This window comes from Cyanistes caeruleus, chromosome 1 (assembly GCF_971803275.1).
Source record: "Cyanistes caeruleus chromosome 1, bCyaCae1.hap1.1, whole genome shotgun sequence".
Lineage (NCBI taxonomy): Eukaryota > Metazoa > Chordata > Aves > Passeriformes > Paridae > Cyanistes > Cyanistes caeruleus.
This window is the reverse complement of record NC_141701.1, coordinates 5,253,898-5,273,928: the sequence shown is the minus strand read 5'-3', so window position 1 is coordinate 5,273,928 and position 20,031 is coordinate 5,253,898. Positions and strand designations below refer to the sequence as shown.

The 20,031-nt window shown below is 37.6% G+C and overlaps 1 protein-coding gene across 13 annotated transcripts in view; it reads right to left on the bottom strand.

Annotated features, from left to right (window-relative positions):
• Positions 1 to 20,031, bottom strand: part of TRAPPC9 (trafficking protein particle complex subunit 9) — a 448,540-nt gene that overhangs the window by 274,994 nt on the left and 153,515 nt on the right. For all 13 annotated transcript variants that reach the window (XM_086877400.1, XM_086877457.1, XM_086877389.1 and 10 more), the window contains one exon: positions 10,759 to 10,869. In XM_086877400.1, the coding sequence (XP_086733526.1) occupies positions 10,759 to 10,869 (111 nt within the window). The remainder of the gene's footprint in view (positions 1 to 10,758; positions 10,870 to 20,031) is intronic.

Here is a 20,031-nt window from a genome sequence, read left to right as displayed (position 1 = left end):
CTCACTCTTCTCCCAAGACAGTTCCAAAGAAGGCTGAGCAGTTCAGAGCCCAGCCCACATTCCAGAGGGGCTCCAAAGGGGACCTGAGCTCTACAAGTTATTACTCCCTTTCTTAACCAAATAATAACTTTCCCTTCCTATCCCAGAGCAGCTTGGTTTCTCTATCAGCTTCTAGTGGGGAACTCCTTCCCATGTCAAGAATCACATTAATCAGACCCTCCACACCCAGAAGCTTGTTCACTCCTGAACAGAATTTTAATGGATTTATGAGCTACATCTTCCCTTCATAAAGCCATCTTTGCTCCTTCCTAGTTCAGCACACTTATTCAATGCAGCTGTACGCATAAAACTGAAATAAACATGTAATTAGACTTCTTTAGCACATGTCACCCTCTTTCCTAAGGGTATTTATTATTTGACATATCGGAATGTTTCCATGATGTTGGGATCTTTCATAGCCTGAAAGCTCTATATAAGATAAGGAGTAATTTGATAAGTGTATTATTATATGGAGGTTTTAAACAGACCTCCTACACTAGGCAGAAATCAAGGTACTACACAATCCAGACTGAGAGCTGCTTTCCCACTGAAGGCCAGGAAATCAAACAATTCCCAGTGATCTCATTTCAGAATTGTCAAATTATACTTTAAAAATCCAAAGCTAGAGCAGAATTCTTCGTAGTTATTAAAACACATTAGAAAGAGAACATTAGAAAGAGTGTGCATTTTTGAAAACCTCAAACAAGGCAAACCTCTAGCTGGGGAGGATTCAGCCACTGGAAGAGTGGGCTGGAGTGGACAGAAAAAGAGGTTGAAGAAGAAAGATTACAGACTTAACATCCCTCCATTCCCTGCTAAGATTAGACAATTTTATAGGGCAAATCACAAATTGTATTCAAACTTAGCAGAATACTGTTTTGGTTTTTAATTCGGGACCTATAAATCCTTCCATTATTCCAAAGAATACTTCAACTTTTTGCCTGTGATCCCAATTATTATGGTGGCATTGGTGAGGGGGGAAGAAAAGAAAATTTCCAAATCATCATCTGAAGACACAGTTGTAACTGCAAAATTAAAATGTCATAAAAAGTAGTATACTACAGCATTTACTTAACATCTTTCAGTGATCTTTTCAAATCACTGTTGTTTTAGCTTTTGTTTCCAGTTAATGAAGGCAGAATTAAATGGATGTCAAGAGTGAGGAATAAATTCAAGCTGATGAAGCACTAATTTCAAATGAGTGTTATCTTTGAAGGAAATGCTCACAAACCAGCTATTTTAATTATACTTTTGATCATCTAAAACAAATTAATAGAAATTGGATATTTTCATTTCCAACTTCAGGAAATCTATGCTGTACCGTCATGATCTTTTACAGAACATCAGAGAGAAGGCAGAAAGCCAAATCTGGGCAACATCTGAGTGTAACTTCCATAAATCCTTTGGCCATTAAGGCAGACATAACTGGCAGCCACTCAAGACAATCTTCTTTCATCCCATTAATGCAGCCACTGTGTCACCACAGCCACAGAACACAGCCAAGTGCTCCTAAATACAGGGAGTGCTATGGTCTAAATTAATCTATTTATCTACAGATATCCATCAAACCAGGTGTGACCTGGAGCTGCACTTACACCCAAAAGCTCGGTCTTTTACTGGCAGCATAAACAAAAACGACCTGAAATGTGTTAGGGAGCTTTTCCACAAAAAATAAAGATGATGGTTAATTGGGAAATGGACTGAAATTATTCAGTTACCTTCACCACTCTATCCTGCAATATCTAAAGGGTCCAGATAGCATCCAGATACCCTTCATTCCTTCTGTCCATGTGTCCAAATATCACAAAAGAGCAATTTATTAAGAAAATTAATTCCACTGAGTTTTTTCATCTGTTAGATGAACATACAAGGCACCAGGTCTAGGTGACAGTGAGCAGGGAAAGTATTGTACCTAACTGAACCTCTGGAGAAGAACTCTGCAAATTCACATTGCTCACAATAAAACACTGCTTAAAATAAGACATGAGTATGGAGGTCAAACCCTTATCAAAAAGTGGCACTATGCCATTTGTAACAGCAGATAAAAAGAGGAAAAAAGGCTAAGGAAAAAATTTGTCCTCCAGAGAAGAGTAAAACATACCTCAAGCCAGATTAGGACAAATTTTGGAAAGACAGAAAGTCCTGATGGACAAAAGAAAGTGACAGAAGAACCAGTTCCTATGGACACCTGTCCATAGCACTGCTGGCTTTGGGAAAAATGAGCAAGTTTTATCAATGAGTAGGCAGATTTTCAAATCAAGCAATAGTGTAGGTTGGGAGGTCTCTCTGGAGGCACCAGGCAAGTAAATTATTCTTTGCATTGCTGCTCCCATCCAGACACAGAGCTCAGGGCAGCTCCCTCTGCCTGGCCTGCCTTGGGCACTGCTGCATCCCACCGGGTAAGAAAGAATTCTGAAACAACCTCTGCAACAACAATCTCTGCAGCCTGCAGGGAACTGACGCTGCAAGGCAAGCCTGACAGAAATTTGGGCTGTGCCAACTGTGCTGGAGCTGTACAAATGCACTCTCCCACTTGTGTGAGCTCCTCTTTCTGCCTCATGGTCGTATGCCATCGTTTCACTCAGGACTCCCAGATTCCTCACACAGATTTTAGGAAGAGAGACAGCCAACAGAGTATCTCAGGTGTGCTGACCACAGAGCAGGTTTGAGACAAAACAGAAATTTTGATTAAGTATCTGTCTCACAGAAATACAGACAAATGTGGGGAGAAATAGAATGTTGATTAATATAACTTTCATTTCTCCTTCAATGTTCAGAAAACCTACTGGAAAAAAGACAAACCTCAAAATTCCATGGAAACTTTTCTTCCTGGGAATATTGGTATTTTTGTATTTCTCTAGCAGGGAGATGAATTCACAGTGAAAGGTTGATAATGTTCATCTTCATCCCCCACTTTTTTCCATCACCCATCAGTGGTAAAACATGATTTTCTCAAACCATGGTCTGAATTTATTGGTTTGAATATGTGTGAATTAAGGGCAAGAACAAGTCATTTCAGCTCTGACTTCCTTCAGAAAGAGGCATTTTTTCCTGTTTATCTTGTTGTTCCATTGCTATCAAACAAAAGAAACAATTATATTTTTTCTTACATTCTTACTTTTTCTTCCACATACCTTGCACAAAAATGAAAATCCCATTAAAAAGTATTAGCACTTCGGTCAATTTTTTTAACAGGCCAGCACTTCACCAAATGCTTCCACAGCTGTGCCTAGCACCCAAAAATTTCAATAAATAAATACTTTTTTCCAAGTATTGAAGAAATTAAGTAAAAAGTCTGGTTTCTTCTATGAGAAAAAAAATAGTTCTTTTTTTTAAAAAAAATTAATTTCTAAATCTGAATCCTGAAATCAATTACTCTGACTTTTTCCAAGAGACAGCTTTTGAACTCAGCAAGTCCTACAACCTGTAATCTACTTAGGATTTAAGGGGAAAATGAAGGTGACTGGTTGGATTTTGAATGATTTATAGCTCATTTAAAACTGGGACATCAAACTGGTGCTACATCTGTGTGATATTTTGTGTAAGAGCCAAACTATCCAGCCACATTTATGTTGTACCCTATTAAACTTAATAAATCCTGTCAGAGACAAACTTGGCCTGCGCTCACAAAGCTCCCGTTCCCCCAGCTGCATACACAAAATATTATAAACAGTGCAAATTGGGTCTTCTGAGGCCAAAGCAATGTTCAGATAGGTCAGAAGAACTGCCATGCAGGCTAGATCCAGTGAGTCAGTCACCCCCGATTTAGGAAAAGGCAACTGAAGAAGTGGAAAAAGAAAAAAACCTTACGGAAAGTCAGGTAATATGGAAAGAGCTGCCTACCCAGTGCAGTATCCCAGGACTGAGATAATCCATACATTGAGTTTTGGGGAAGGGAGGGAAGGGGAGAAACAACCCCCCTTTTCTCAGACTAGCCTGAGAAAGCCAACCCAAAGGAAGCTCTTCATGCCAGCAGCTGGAGAAGGAAAGTTCACCTGAGCTCAAATACACATTTGTTGACAGAAACAAATACTAGATTCAAATGCAAATCATAGGAAATAGATTGTCTGCACATTCCCTATGGAAATACATCCTAACTATTCAGAAGAAAAGGATGATATTGCACTGGGGACAGGACAGGGAAAAGAACGGGAATATATTGCTGCAAAACCTACAAGGGCATTTGTTTTCATCATCAATTACAGGGATAAAGCACTGGAAAGGATATTCCAGCTGGGAATTGTGGCAGTTGCAGGCAGGTCTTTGGCAATTCCACGGGGGACACCTCAGTACCAGCCTTTGTGAAGGTCTTTGCCTCCACTTCTCTGGGAAAGAGGTGGTCTGATGATGCCTGAGGCCCTGAAATCTCTTAATTTCTAGAAGTATTCATAGACAGCTCAAAGTTCATTTGTTATTCATTTGTTCACTTCCCTTAGCCTTTTTAAGAGAGCCTTCCACTGTCCCCACTTCATACAATGCATTAATAATGCCTTTAAGTTTTACTGTGCTTGTCAAACCAAAGTCAAAGTCTTTTATTTCACCAGACACCTGCATCTTCTATGATGTGATCTCCTCTTTGTCCTGTGTGTATCCAGAACTGAGTATCATCATTCTCTCCTATCATTCCCCCTTCCCATTTGCCTCTCCTCAGATCACATTTGGGCTTTTCAGTGCAGTCACACTGAGGACTCTCAACTCCTGTGATCACCCACCAGGCCTTCACACCTTGCAAAGGAACCAGGACCACAGCAGGAACCAGCTTGGAAAAAACCTCAAAAGAGCATCTGGTTTTCATGGGATGCAAATGGATTCCTTGAGTACTTTAGCTACAAAACTGTCCAAAACTGAAAATTCTCTTTATTGCTTCTTCTGTTTCTCTTTCCTTTTTTTTTTTTTTATTATTGTTTGTTATTTTGCCATTCTATAGTTTTTGCAGAATTCTCCTGTAACATCTCCAATTTTTGCAATATGCTTTGAAATAAATATGAAAATCAAAACTGGTTCATACTATGGATCTGACCAGTGCTAGGTGTATCACCCTTTCCTACCCAAACAATCCCTTTACCATTTTTTTGTTGAAAATAGCTAATTATTCACTCAAAACTATGTACTATGTTTAAGGATTGATTTGGCTATCAGTAGAAAAAGGCAAGCCTTAAAAATCTAAAAGTGTATTTAAAATCTGTCAAATAAGAGACAAAATGAAAACTCTTGCCCTGACAAACAAAGGGTGATTTTCATGTTTTAATTAATACAATTTGACTTGAAGGTATCTCAGAAATATCCATCTGGCCATAGATTTAACATGAAGACAAAGGGCAACTGCTGTGAAATTTTATTTTCTCCTGACAGCAGGCAAAGCCTTAATCATTGCGGCTTTGTCTTTAAAACATAAACTGTAGCAGCAATGTATGGAAAAAATCATTAATCTCCCATACAGACAACATGCCCTGTCATAAACAGACACACAAATTAAACACAGACTTGGCAGCTCTGAGAAATAACAATCATCATTTACTTACACATGGACAATAAATTTATTGGGGGAACTTTTGGTTCAAAATGGAGAAGAATTTTTAATTCTTGTTCCATTTGAAAGAGAACTTATTTCAAAGTGTTTCCAAAATGTGCATTGTTAACTAATACTGCAGAAATTGCAATGTACCACTGCACAGACTTCACATCTCAATTAATCAACGCATTTACATCAAATAATTAAGCAGCAGAAATGGCTCTCATAATTAGTATGCATGCAAAGGACTTTTGAAAAATAAATACCAGACTATGTCATGAAAGGTATAAAAATGAAAATAATAATTTGTTTCTTTAATTATTCTCATCTCATTAGAAGGTAACAGAAAAAAAATCCAACCAGGTGAAGTCAATACACACAAAAGTTCACTTAGCAAAACTGAACAAAATACCTATAATTCTGCTGACTATAAAATAATAACCAAAACTTACTGTAGAGTATATGTGTAAGCAAACACACTCATTTAACCCTGTAACCCTGCTAAAAGGCAGGGTAAAACTGCTGACCCAGAAAGGAAGCCTGAACTTGAGAGTTGACTTTGCTTCTGCAGTATTCCTTCAGCTTTTTTTTAATGAGGCGACTTCCAATTAAAAAAAATGAAAAGGCCAGAATTCCATCATGTTCTTTCACATCAGCAACCCCTGGGTCACCAGCAGTCACCAGAACTTGTAAATTTTGCACAAAAGCCTCTTCAATTTGAATTACCAACAAAACTATTTCCTCATTTACCACGGTCTGTCCTGTTTGCTCTTCATTCCTCAGCTCCTCACACCAATCCTGTCCTGGACATCCCCAAGCTTTAATCCCTGTGGTCCTCACACCAAGGCCAGTACAGCCTGAAAAGTGCAATGTGTGAATGTGCAGAGCCCAGCTGTGGGTGTCACACATGGGGACATGTCACACATCACCAGCTCAGCTGTGCTGTCCCACAAGGACAGAGGAGAGGACTGATCCTCTCAGAGCCTCCCCAGCATCAACTGGGAATGGGAATGGCAAGGCAAGGCAGGGTGTGCATGGTACAAAATGAGATATCCTGGGGCACATAATGAGATAACATCTATTAGCATAAATTATGAAGTTATTTATGTATAAATGAGGGCTGACATGAAATTTAATTTTAATGGTTTGATAATCAAATAAGAAACACAATAATTACAGTACCTATGGTTTTTCAATAAATTCAGATCACTGCTAGTGGCAACACTTTTTTGTTCACAGACATGAATACAATTCCCTCCAAGAGCTGTCAGCTGTATTCTTTCCATGTCAGAACAACCTGTTGATTACCTTGTTGCTGGGATAAACAAGCTCAGACTTCCCACTGATTACATTTAAAACACTTGCACTTTGTGCATTGCAAAACTCCTTTAACAGTGCAACTGAATGCTTCAAGGAACAGCTATTTTCTTCCTCAAGAAACTGGAGACTCAACTAGTCCAGAAAAAAATCTCTGGAGGCTGAACTTTCCAATAGCAGACATGAGAGAATTTGCTTCCCTTATGTCATGGGTTCAGATGGAGAGGTGAACAAAACATGTTGATATTTTAAATTAACTGAAGGCATTGCCAACACCTCAGCATCACTCACGGCAGCCAGAACTTCTCTAGAGTAATTTGGCTGACATCTTTTCATCAAGACACCAGTCTCCAGTGCATTTCTCTGTGGATATTGAAGTTTAAAAAAAATCCTGCAGATGTAAAGCAGCAAAAATTAATTTGAGTTGGAATTTAGCTTTGCAACGAACCCTAAAATTATTTTCAGGAGTTCAACAAACGACCGTTCAAAATTCTTGCTCCTCTCTTTTCTTCAACCAACCTCACAGGAGAGAGAGGACAAATCTCCTGTCTTTTCCTTTACTCCAAAGGAATCTTAGTTCTCTTGTCTCCTCATGATAATCTCATGGGAACAAAAGACCTCCGACTAAAACATGTCACTAATTATTCCACAATGGGATACAAAGGAACATTTCAAGTCATGTGGAAAACAGAGATGGGAATATGAAGTCTCTAATTAATGTTATGATGGGATATAGGGGGAAAAAACACTCATCCTTTCATTTGTCTGCAAAACCAGCCATGATGAAAGACAGAAAGATGAGTGAACAAAATAATCACTGAGCCCAAATTATCATTTCTGACTATAAAATGACAGGGAGCAAAATGTTTCTATATCCTAAAATGGAGAGAAAAGAGTGTCAGTTCTCAGAAACACTGCTTATATATATCTCCAAGAACAGCTACAATGCACACAGTAAATAATCCCAATTATTGGCTTAAAAAGTACAGCAAATTGTAAGTTTAAGCTTTTTTGAAAGCTAAAATGATAATTTTCACTAGTCAGCAGAATAATCTTACTGTAGAAAAGGCATCTATTTTCCAGATAGTCTTTTAATGGCCTAAAGGGTGTCTCTTTTTCTAAGCAGCATAATACCAGTTTTTCCTGACATATGCAGCATTATTGTAGCAGCTATTATTGCCCTGTCTCTAAGTTAATTGAAGCAAACTGCCTTTCAGACCTTAAAATAAAAATATCGTGCAGTACTCTACACATTTGATCTATTTTACATGAATACAAATAAGACAGAGAACAGGACAGGGTTGGAATGCATCAAATAATGTGGATGCTACCAAATGGATTGCAGGGACTGTCCTTCATGGGCTCAGAAAGATTTGGCAGTGCCAGCACTCACCTGCTGACAATCCCAGACTTTCTTTGGCATTTCTGTTTCCATCTCCTCACCCCTCCCATTGTCAGTACCATGGTCAATAGTACAGCTTTGTTATAAATCAAATATATTGCTGAGGGTGTTCTAACAAGTGCAACACCCAGGAACTTAAATCACCATTCCTCATTTTCCACAGGAGCAATGCAAGAATTCCCTGCAAATTCCCTCTCAGGAGGGAAAAACTTACATTCTACAGTGACCATTCTGTAATATAGAGAAGCAACACATCAAAACTTTGAAGTTATTTTACTTCCTAGACATCCAAAGTGGAAGTAAAAGAGGCCAGAGTAAGCAGGATGCAGCATTATCCTTCTTTGTGGGTCTGGAGACAGAATTTGAAAACACTTCCAGTCCCCAGCAATAACAACAGGGACAAAGAAAACAATCTTCTCCACTCTGTCAGGATGGGAGATTTCAAAGGGAGGGTGATGAACAGAGAGAGAAAAATTACAAAAGGAAGAGAAAGTGACCAAAGCTGGCAAAAAGTTGTAATGTAAATAAAGGTAGAATGAAGCAAACATTAAGAATGAGGGCAGCATCAAAAAGGTACAGGGAAGAGGAAAGAAACCCTGAACTTGATTGAAAAGCCTCTCTTTAAATATTCATCAGGCATTAATAATAATCAATATCCAAAGAAAAAAAATCCTAAAAGGAGTCTTCTAAAAGAGGGAAGCATTGAAAGCTTTGTTTATTTGGGTTGGAAACCTTGATTCAAAAGCAGATTCCCGGGAATACCTGCCCTGTATTAAAAAGAAGAGATCTGGAGCCATTGCTGAGAAAGGGAAAAAGATTTCTCCTTTCTTTTTTCTTTTTTTGCCCCGCAAAGAGCAATAAAAGCCTTTTTCTAGGGGCAGGAAGCTAATTTTAAAGCCCAGTGTATGTTTCACCTGCTTTTCTGTAGTAGATTCACTGGATAAAAATTAGAAGTTATGGCAACATAGGAGCCATATACACAAGTTTCCAATTAAAAGCACTTACCTTCAAAAAACAGATAATAAATGAGTTTAGAACCAATAGAAAACTCTGTGCAATTTCAAACCAACACTAAAAACACATTTTGCAGTAAGAATAAAACTAACTTTAAAGGTTTAAATACCTGCAATATATACACAATCTCCCTTGATAAATGACTGTTTCAAAAGACTTATTGAAAGGGTTTATATCCATTACAATGTAATGATTTAAGGAGATATAAATTTAAATTCTTATGAAAATAAAATTCAATCTAAGGGATGCAAAGAAATTTTATAACCTGATTTGTAGCTTAATTTCTATGTGTTATAGATTGTCCCAAAAATTGGGTATGAAAAATTTCAAGGGGTTTGAAGACTACAAAAACAATGCCAAAAAAAAAAGAGGCATAAAAATAAAATTATAAAACAATATGGGTAAGAACAAGAACATTTTGGTGACTGTTTAGATTACTTTTTAAAAAATGAAAAAGCCAATTCTTTCCAAATAAAAGGAAGAAACACTGTATGTTACTGATGTTTTTGTCCACTGCTTGGTAAAGTAAAATTCGACCTGAGTTTGAGTCAACACATTTCCACTTGGTTGTGCTTTGGAAGTCACCAAGGCAAAAAGCACTCCAAATTTACTATCTTACCTATCCTGTAATTCTTTTTGACAGCTGCATTCCTTGCAATTAACGTGGTTTGACTTTGAACTTAATATTCATCCAGGGATTTGCAGACATGAAAACATCTCTCTTTGACCAAGTTTCTCTGTTGCAGACCTTAGAGTGCAGCACAACTCTAAAGAGAGCAGTGCAGGGCGCCCCTACCCAAGAGCAAGACTCCCTTTTTCACATTAGCACCTTTTCTGGGATGAAATTGGAATTCAGATGCAGTGATCAGCTGAAGGAGATTAACCAGGCAGGCCTGGGTTGCAGCCAGCAGCAGGAATCCAAGGCAGGTGTATAATGGCAAATAATGGTTAATAATGAGCTGTACATCGCTCTAGCAGGTTGTAAGAATCAATACCCACAACAGCCTGCTTGATCCGAAATATATTTTCCCACAGAGATTAGAATTGCTTTTTCTTCAATTCTACTTCTCTTTCCCGTAGTTTTCTTTGTAGGAAAAGTGAGGAAGTAGCTGGGGAATCAGGTAAAGAAAATTTAAGACTGGGAAAGGATAACAAACTACTGAGATCAGGTTTTAACACCAGGATTACATTCAAAGCACATGGAAATTACATTCAAACACTCTACAAAAGTTAAATGAGCTGTACACCTCAGTACCAGCTGCTTTGTATTTCATTATTTTCAGGACTACTACATGCAGAGTCAAGATAAATGGACTTGATATATTGCTAAAACTTAGTGATGCACCTTCAAGAAAGCAAAACTTTTATATTCTTCGATGTGTACAATGTTTAAAAAGAAAAACAAGCACCAAAATGTCATCAGTTGTGTACAGAACAAAAAGATAGGGCTAGATCTGGGCCCTTTGGCACTCACCGCTGACACTCCCCGGCGTGCAGAATTAAATCTTCATTGTTCCTGGCACTGATGGTCAACTCATGCTCTGTGGAATTGAAGACATCAAGAAGGAGGTGACACTGCCGGGTGCTGTCCAGATAGAGGGGAAAAAAGCACAATTTCAGTGATTATATCATTGTATGTCTATCAAAATTAGTATTTATACATGGATATAAATATAGATGCAAAACACACATTCAGGTTTTATCTCCTACTCCAATTGTAAGAATATCCTTATCTCTTACTAAAATAAACTTTCTGATAATTAGATTTCTTTTTTTTTTTTTTTTGCTAGAACTAAACAGAAGGGTACATCCTAAAGAGAAGCAGTCCCATGACAATTCTGACCTGCATAATATCAAGCCCCACAGCATTTGTTCACCTGTCTATATTATCACTTTGCAACTTTCACATTCACTTCTGTGGAGAAAGCCACAGACATTTTTCAGTTCTTTGATCCTTCACATAAAAAAAAAACAAAAACAAAACAGTTGCATTATTTTAAATTACCTATTTTAAATTACTCTTTAAAACACAAATTTGCAAGCAAAAAAATTAATTAAAAAATTAAAAGCAAAAACTTAAATGTTTTAAGTTCATTGTAAAGGAGAAATTCCATTTCCATGGCTTGCCTGCAGACCAAAACAAGCTGGCAATTGGAGCACTCAACCTTGAGAAGAACTCTGAGAGGGAGAACTCTCTCCCCTCTGTAAGAGGCAAACTCAGGCACTTCTCTCACACAAAAACTCATTATCTGTCAGCTACTATCCTTCAAATCCAAATTTCCCCAGATGCATTTGATAGAAATACACCAACTGCATTTCTGGTAAACTTAGAAAATAATGCTGAAAAAGTTGCAGAATAGAAACCTTACTGCAAAAGTTCATTCCAATAAACTTTTTAATTATGAGTCTTAATTCATGAGTCTTATTAATTATGTTAATTATATTAATATTGTTTTTATTAATGAATTGTTAATGTTAGTCTTAATAAATTATCAAAATAATTATATAGATAATATATTTATTATATAATAATAAATATATTTTATTAATAAGGACACAAATTAATTGTGTTCATATTAATAAAAATAATAATTTACTAATTTTGTTACAATTTAATACAATTAAGTGTTAATATTTTCAACAATTATTTTATTCTAATTAATATTCTGGAAAATTCTTCTCTCATTTACAACCTTTTGTTCCTTCTGAGAATAAGCAGAAATAGCAGCATTGGTGATAAAAATATAATACACATGAACATTTATTTGAACTAGGTATGAAAATGCCAAATCCAATCAGACAGCTGCAATAGCACTTTACCAATCTGTATGAAAAACAAAACTTCCTAAGAGGCTCCTGAACAACCCAGAAATATTCCCAAAGGGGAAGAAAGAGGAATATTTGTGAAGTGAGAGTTGTCAGAGGCATCGTTTGTTGTGCACGATCAAGCCAGTGTTGTGTGTCTGAGTAACCAAGAATATTTCTATAAATACATATATTTATATTTGTATTTATATTTATATTTACTGTACAATAGTTTACAACTGAACTGAAATGCCAATCCTAAGGCTATTAAACTCAGAGGTGCAAGAGTCTAAGAACTGTTCTACTTTGGAAACAGGTTCTCTGGTCCATAATACAACTTTGTTCTGAAAATCAAAGATGTCCCTCCCAGAGCACACACAGTAGGAAATGTTTTGCCAATCCCTGGGGTGGGAACACTCCCAGGACAAGCCCAGGAGGTCGAGGTTTAGGTCACCAAGTGACAATAATGTCACCTGCAGCCAGGCACTGCAAGACCAGCAAGCACTGCTGGGATCAGGACCAAGTTTCTTAGCACAAATAAAAAGCAAAAGTGGGGGTGGAGGCTTTTTTAATATATATTTTAAGAGATTTCTCTCTCTTTGTAAAACCCCAATGACTACTGGATATAGAGGGGGATGCAGGAAGGCAGCTGAGTGCCTGAAGCAAACATGTCAAAACTCAAGAATTTAGAACAAATAAGGAGACGCAGCTCTTGTCAGAAACTTCTTCCTTAGAACTCACAAGAGAGAAATAACTGGAAGGGCAGTGCTCTAGTCAGTTCCCAGAAAGGAATGGAAAAAAAAAGGGGGAAAAGCTTTTATCAGCTTCTAACTCATCACTGAGAGAGTGGGACAGTCTCAAGTGAAGTCTCAGACAACCTCTGCATCTCCAGTAGATACAACGTGATGCTCTGGAAGAGCAACTTCCAGTGTAGATTAGTTTTGAAAACTTAATATGGAAGGAATTTGTTATTTCTGCTGCAGCAAACCCAAACAAAAAACATTCAAACCTCCTGCAATATCTTCTGGCAGCAGAGCCAAAGTTTTGCAAATAAAACAATTCATGCCAAGCAGGACCTGCAGAAGCAGCTGCCCTTCAGGACTAAACAACATCACTGATATTAAAAATTCCCAAATATGAATTCTTGAAAATTATTCATCACCATGATACTTATTTCCTCTTCCAACACTGCACAAAACAGACATGTAGGAGAAATAAGTCTTTCCTTGTAATTTTACGTTAATTCTCAGGGGAAATCTTTAGGTAAAAAAAAATAAAACTTGAAGTTAAAGAAGAGTACCTTGAAAATTTAGAAGAATAAGACATTAGTGTGAAAGAACTGAAAGTAACATTAAGACTCTAGAAAAAGGTAGCACTGGATCTGCAGAATAAATACAGGACAGTATCAAAGAGACTACTACAGGAATGAAAACCAAACACAATTAAAAGTTTAAAAAAAAGTTTCTCATTAAAACAGGAAACTTCAAACAGAAGCTGCATCCAAGTATAAAAACCAAGAAAGCATAAGCTCTGGAAAATCAGATGCAGTGCCAAAAAACCCTGAAGTTGTTAAAGAACAATTTGCTGAAGATCTGAGAACTAGCAGGATATTTTTTTATTTTTTTCTTTAACATTCTGCTATCAGTAGGACTGTGTAGAACTGATGATGCTGAGTTATGAATGGTCCAAGAAAACAAAGAATTAACAAGAAAGACAAATAATTAATATCAATTTTCCCTCCAGCAGAACATACAGAAGGCCATCTCTTGCAAGACAGGAATTAAAGAACCTATTTCAGTGTCAGTAAAGGAGATTTTAGAGGCAAATCATGTTCGTGCAAGTGTGATAAAGGAACTCCATCAAGATTTTGCTGAACTCCTACATTTAAGTGCAGTCAGAAATGTGTTGCTTAAACCAAACTCTTTACCAGAAAATTTCAGACATCAAATTGTTTTAAGGATTTAAGTCAATTGACCAAATCTTAGACCACTTGTGCTGACCTCAACACTATGTAAATCAGGTTTTTTATAAACTCTGGCAACTTACAAAAAAAAAAATAATTAAAATACTCCAAATAATAAATGGATCTAAAGTTGATTACATTATATACCATAATGACCTACTGACATGTTTGGCAAAGAAACTCCAGTCATAAGCCACAGATTTCTGGTAATGGGAAAGACTTATCTATATACACCCAATTTATTCTCCCTTTCCCAAACTCTCCACCACCATGTAACAGCTCACACTAAATATTTAATTGGTGGAGGAGAATAGATTTGGAGTCCTCTAAGTTTTGTTAAGTAGGTGTTAGTTACTATTTATCCCAGAGAAGGCAGAGAACACCATCCCCCCACATTTCACACATTCTGAAGGGTCACCAGTGGCTTCCCAGTCTTTTTTAGGAGTCATTTCATTGGCACCAGCTCCTTTTGAAGGTTTGGGTTGAACAAAACCAGAGTAAGTCAGTTTTTGTCTGGGTGGGGTGGGTTTGTGTTTTAGGATGGTATCAAACACACAACATGCAACCATCACCAGCTGTGCTGGGTCAAGTACAGACACCAGGACACAGAACAAAACTTTGTGAAAGGGTTTGACTCTTCCTCCCATCTAATGGGAAGGAACGAAGTCTGGTCCGATAAACTCAGCCTACTAAAAAAATCACAGCACTCAAACGTTTTTCCATTTTGGTAACCTTCCTGATTTGTTCATGATGCTTGCTTTTGAAAAATCTTCCATAAATGTCATGTTCAAGATTTTCTGTTACAAGTGACACAAAATTGCAGAAGGATATAGAGATAAAAACTAGAATTAGAAGGAAACATTTTCAGTAGATTGATTTATCATATGAACAACTCAGAATAACAAATTTAAGTCCATACTGATATCAAAAAACATTTTTTTTAATTGAAAAATTAGTTAATTCAACAGTATCTTAGAGATTTAGTGTATAAATGAATTTCTGTTATCATCTACTGCAGAACTGAGAACACAGCACAAGCAAAAGTTAGCAGCACAATGAATCATGCTGTATTTTTAAAATCTTACAATGCCAGTTATGGTTCCAAAAACAGTCACAAAACTGGGGCCATGGGAACTTCAGGCAAGTGACAACGACACTGTGATCTAGAAATCTCTTTCAGGAGGATTGTGATTACTTGAAATGACAGCTGAGAATATTTTTCAGTAACACTGAACACAGAATTAAACCCCAAATGCAGCTGCAATGATGGCTCACTTCAGTGAACAATCTCTCTGCAGCTCTGTCTCCAGCTTAGTTTAAAAGTCACTTTAAACAAGAAACTCTCAGGAGGGTTAGCAAGTTTTCTGTATCCTGACTCATCTCACTTTCCCATCAACTGAAATCATGGAGTATTTTCATAGCCACTTTTTTTTCCCTATTTTTTTTCCTTCTGTTTTATTTGAACAGCCATTGCTATACAGGATGGACAAAGACAGGGAAGAGAAGCTTTAGTTCTGGTGGTAATGTTGCAACATGACAGCCCTGTCCTCCAAAATCCACTGACCAAAACCAAGAGCAGCACAGCAGAGCAATGATCTGCATCACCTTTGTTGATGCTGATGTGACTTCAGTAGGGTCTCTTCAATATATTAATTTTTAAATTATCTAAAAATGCAGTTCTCAACACTAACTTCAGATGATTAAGTCAGTTTCTCCAACTTACTGGCAAAAGGTCTTTTCACATATTCCAAGAAGCGTCCTTATCTGACTTCTCCCACTTGTAAACCTTTTCACTTATGCTAAATATTCCCAGCACATCTATAAATATTTTCAGATTTATGTTCTCACATCTTCATGTGTCAAACCATACATATTTAACATCTGGATCTCAAAAATCAATTCTCTCAGTCTGCAAGCTACTTTCTGCTGCTCTTTCATGAACTCACTGCAGTGTTACACCATTAGCAGAAGTTAAATACCTCTGATTACCAAGATAATTTAACTATTGGATGCAAACTTTCATGTGTTGAGTTACCACTCGGTAGAATCTATACTGAGCTCAACAGTGTACAAATAAGGAATATTTTGGAATGACATCCACTCCTGTGAACATTAATATAAATCCATTGCTTGACAGATTTTCCTAATGATTTGTCAGTTTAATTGTACCACATGAGAGCTTTATTTGTTTTATTTAGTTGTATTTGCCTGACTGTTATTATTAATATTTTTCATTAACAAAATAGTGAATTCCATACTAATGAATTAATTAACACTAATTATTTTCTCCATATAGAAATATCAATTTAAACAGGTCATCTCCTCCTCCGAACTAAATATCTTGCTCTTCAAGCACTCAAACAAGAGAGGTTTTCCTCCACCTTTCAAAGCTCTATGACATTTTGAACACCAAAATACTAAGAAAGAGAAGACTATAGGCAGCTGCCTATCAGTAGGTGACTGATTCTCATTCTGACTGTAGCAAATGTGAACACTTAATTTAAAAATCTGGCTATATAAAACCAACAAGGGTTTCAGAAACCACTACATAACTTTTTACCATATAACAAAAAAAGCCTGTTAGAGCACAGCTGAAGAAACAATGCTGTTTACTCTTCCCCTTGTATAATTTGTAAACATACAATAATCAGGATTTCTGATCCAAACCTGATGTGTTGCAATTTATTGGAGTGAAAATAGGGACAGCCTTAGAAACTGGAATGGAAATTCTAAAAATTATGTCTGATTTCATTAAGCCCCAAAGTTCTATCCACCCAACTGAGGCTCTTGAGAACCCTTACCATAGCCAAGATTTATCTGTCTCCAAACCCTCAGTGAAACCAAGTTGGAAAGATTGCATCCTAACTTTAAATACAGAAATGAGAAGCCTCAGACTAGGGAGCACACTGCAGACTCTGCTATGAACTAATGCCTCCTGGACAAAAAAAAAATCACTTCGTATAAGTATGTACATTAATAATACAAAGGAAAATTACTTTGAACCTACAGTTAGATGAACTGGCACTTTGAATTTAACAGTGTCAGACCTGCTACCATTCCTTTGTTTTTTTCTTCTGGTTTAAGCACAAGAGCAGAGTCTAAGGCTCAGCACTTGCCAGAAGAGATCTGCAGCTGGTGTCTTGTAAAAGTCTCTGGGGCACCTAATGTAGAAGTGTCCAGTTCCTTTCCCCAGGACTGGGATTGATGAGAAGAGAGATGTTTTTTGCATTCAGACTTGGGGTGTTTATTTTACCTTATCTATATTACATTTTTACAGACAGTAAATACTACACACTAACTTAACAATTTACAAATGGCAACTTCTCTGTACACAAGGCCTTTTAAGCATAAACCATCCAATTATCAAATGCCAACTAATTTATTTTTACTTTTAACCCAACAACCAAACACCCATGTTCTGCACTGCACTGCCAATCACCCAATACCACCCAAAAACATGAAGAAGAAGAAAGGCAAATATAAGTCAATGCCCTAGAACCTCCAGCTTGTCTTTTATTTACTACTATATCTCAAACTCTAAACTCTGTAATTTTCACCCAGTGACTTAACATAATTCTATCTAACTCACACATTCAGATTCCCAGCTTCTCCACTCAGTTTTAGAAGCTTTCTCCATGGTCTTAAGTTAAACCCAGCATCCTCTTGAGTGCCCAAGTCTGCCAGCACAGATAAAAGGACATTTTCTGTGCCTGGGACTCCAACAATGTCTTGGCAGCTGTATGGTGGTCCTAAGATAGAAAGGAAAGTATTCTGTCCCACAAAAAAAAATAAATTTAAGATTAAAAAATTGCTTTATAATCTTGAATTTGTAGAATTTACAGGTAAGAATATTACATATCTGGATTCCCAACTTTGCTTGAAAGCGAATGTACCGTCCCTGAGGACTGACTTCATCTACAAATTCAGACTGTCTCACCACATTTGTAGTAAGCAAGATCAACATTTTCTGGCATTTGTAGGCTCTTATTTAAGACACTTTTGTACTGATGGCACAGTGGCAAGGGACACAAGGAGACCAGCAGGCCCCTCACAGCATGCAGAGCACGTTACTTTAATTCCTATCAGACCTGCAGTATTTTTTCTGGCATTTTTTCATGCTCTTTTATAAAGGCAATAAGGAAGGACATTCAGTGCCCATGAAAACTGTCAGATAATACATCTGAGAGAAACAACAGGTACAAAAAAGATTGCTCAAGATAACCTAGATAAGTTTCAACAGCAGACTTGCTTAGAGCTAACAGGATATCAAAATGAGGAGGAGAATCACACAAAAGTATCAATAGGAAGTTTCCTTTCACTGAAGCATTTGCAATCCATCTCCACTGGCAGCCTGGGATCAGATCATGGGATTCCCACTGGCCTGGAACCTGCTGGTGACTGCACTGCTTGGAGGCCTGGAAGCACAGCAGTGTTTTGGGGTTAAGCCCTGGGATGGAATCAATTAATGTGTAAGGCCAATTACAGAAGACAATTAATACACTTTTACTCCATAGATGTATCTACATTTTATGGTAAATAAGTGGTTAAACAAGTAGATCCCTGAAGCCCTTCAAGCTTTCCTTGAGCTGCAGGACAGAGTGGGAGAACTTTCAACATTAATTCCTTCTCTCTTATACCTCATTCCAGGGCTGCTCCACACTGCTGCATTCTTGTTGATGCCTCCTGGGACAGTCCCCTCCCTGCACATGGGAACAAGCAGAGCCAAGGATCACAGGGAACATGCTCAGAGGGAATTTTGCCCAGCACAAAGCTGCTCTGCCAGCCCCTTTGGATGCAGGCAGCCAAGGAAGCAGGGGGGGACACCCAGGGAAGGACCAGGGAGCAGAGGAGGCCCTTCACTGACAGAACATCCTCTGTCCCAACAGGAGAGATCTGATCCAGAGCTGGGTATGGGGACAGCAGAGATCTGATCCAGAGCTGGGTGTGGGGAGAGTTGAGATCTGATCCAGAGCTGGGTGTGAGGAGAGCAGAGATCTGATCCAGAACTGGGTGTGGGGACAGCAGAGATCTGATCCAGAGCTGGGTGTGAGGAGAGCAGAGATCAGATCCAGAGCTGGGTGTGAGGAAAGCAGAGATCTGATCCAGAGCCGGGTGTGAGGAGAGCAGAGATCTGATCCAGAGCTGGGTGTGGGGAGAGCAGAGATCTGATCCAGAACCAGGCAGCAGATCAGGCACTGCAGCATGGCAAGAGCTGTATCCAACTGCTCTCATCACCCCATAGAACAGCACAGACAAAGGTTAAAAGGATCTGTTGTCATGATTGAACTTAACTGAAGATCTATTTGAGGTGTGGTTAATGAACCTTCTCCCCATGAGGCAGGAGCTTTTGCATGAGTGGAAGATAAAATTTTGCTTAGATATTTAAAAAAACAAAATCCAAGCCCAAATCCCCAGTTGTTTCAGTGATATTTTCCATGCATTTCTGCTCAAGCAGTTAAATAGAAGAAATACTAATTAAGTCTGGAAGACTTTTACATAAACCATAATCTTTATGTTACAATGGGGGGTGAAATGTTGTTCATTAACATTTTTCCTGAGGTTTTTTCACTAAAGGCCTAAGGGAAGAATCAATGCTCAAAGTTTTTTTTAGTTTGCTTTGACTTTTTAAGCCCAGGAGGTAATAAGCTAATGTTCCTTACTTCTGTGGAGGCAAAAATGTAAAATAAAAACAATAAAATGAAAAAGAAAATGAAAAAATTTAAACCAGATAATGAAAGCAATGATAACTTCCATTCTGAAATGACAGCTAAGGAGGTAAATTATAAAATACAATTTCTTGTAATGAGTAAACAGAAATAGCTCAACACCTCAGACAGTACTTAAGCAATGAAGTCTCAGTTGTAAACCAAAAGGAAATCAGATTTGAGTTTTTACCAGAGCAAGCAAAAGTAAAAAAACTCCAAACTTATAATTTGCTGTCATTGTGTCTCAGATATTGGCAGAGATGTCAACAGTAAA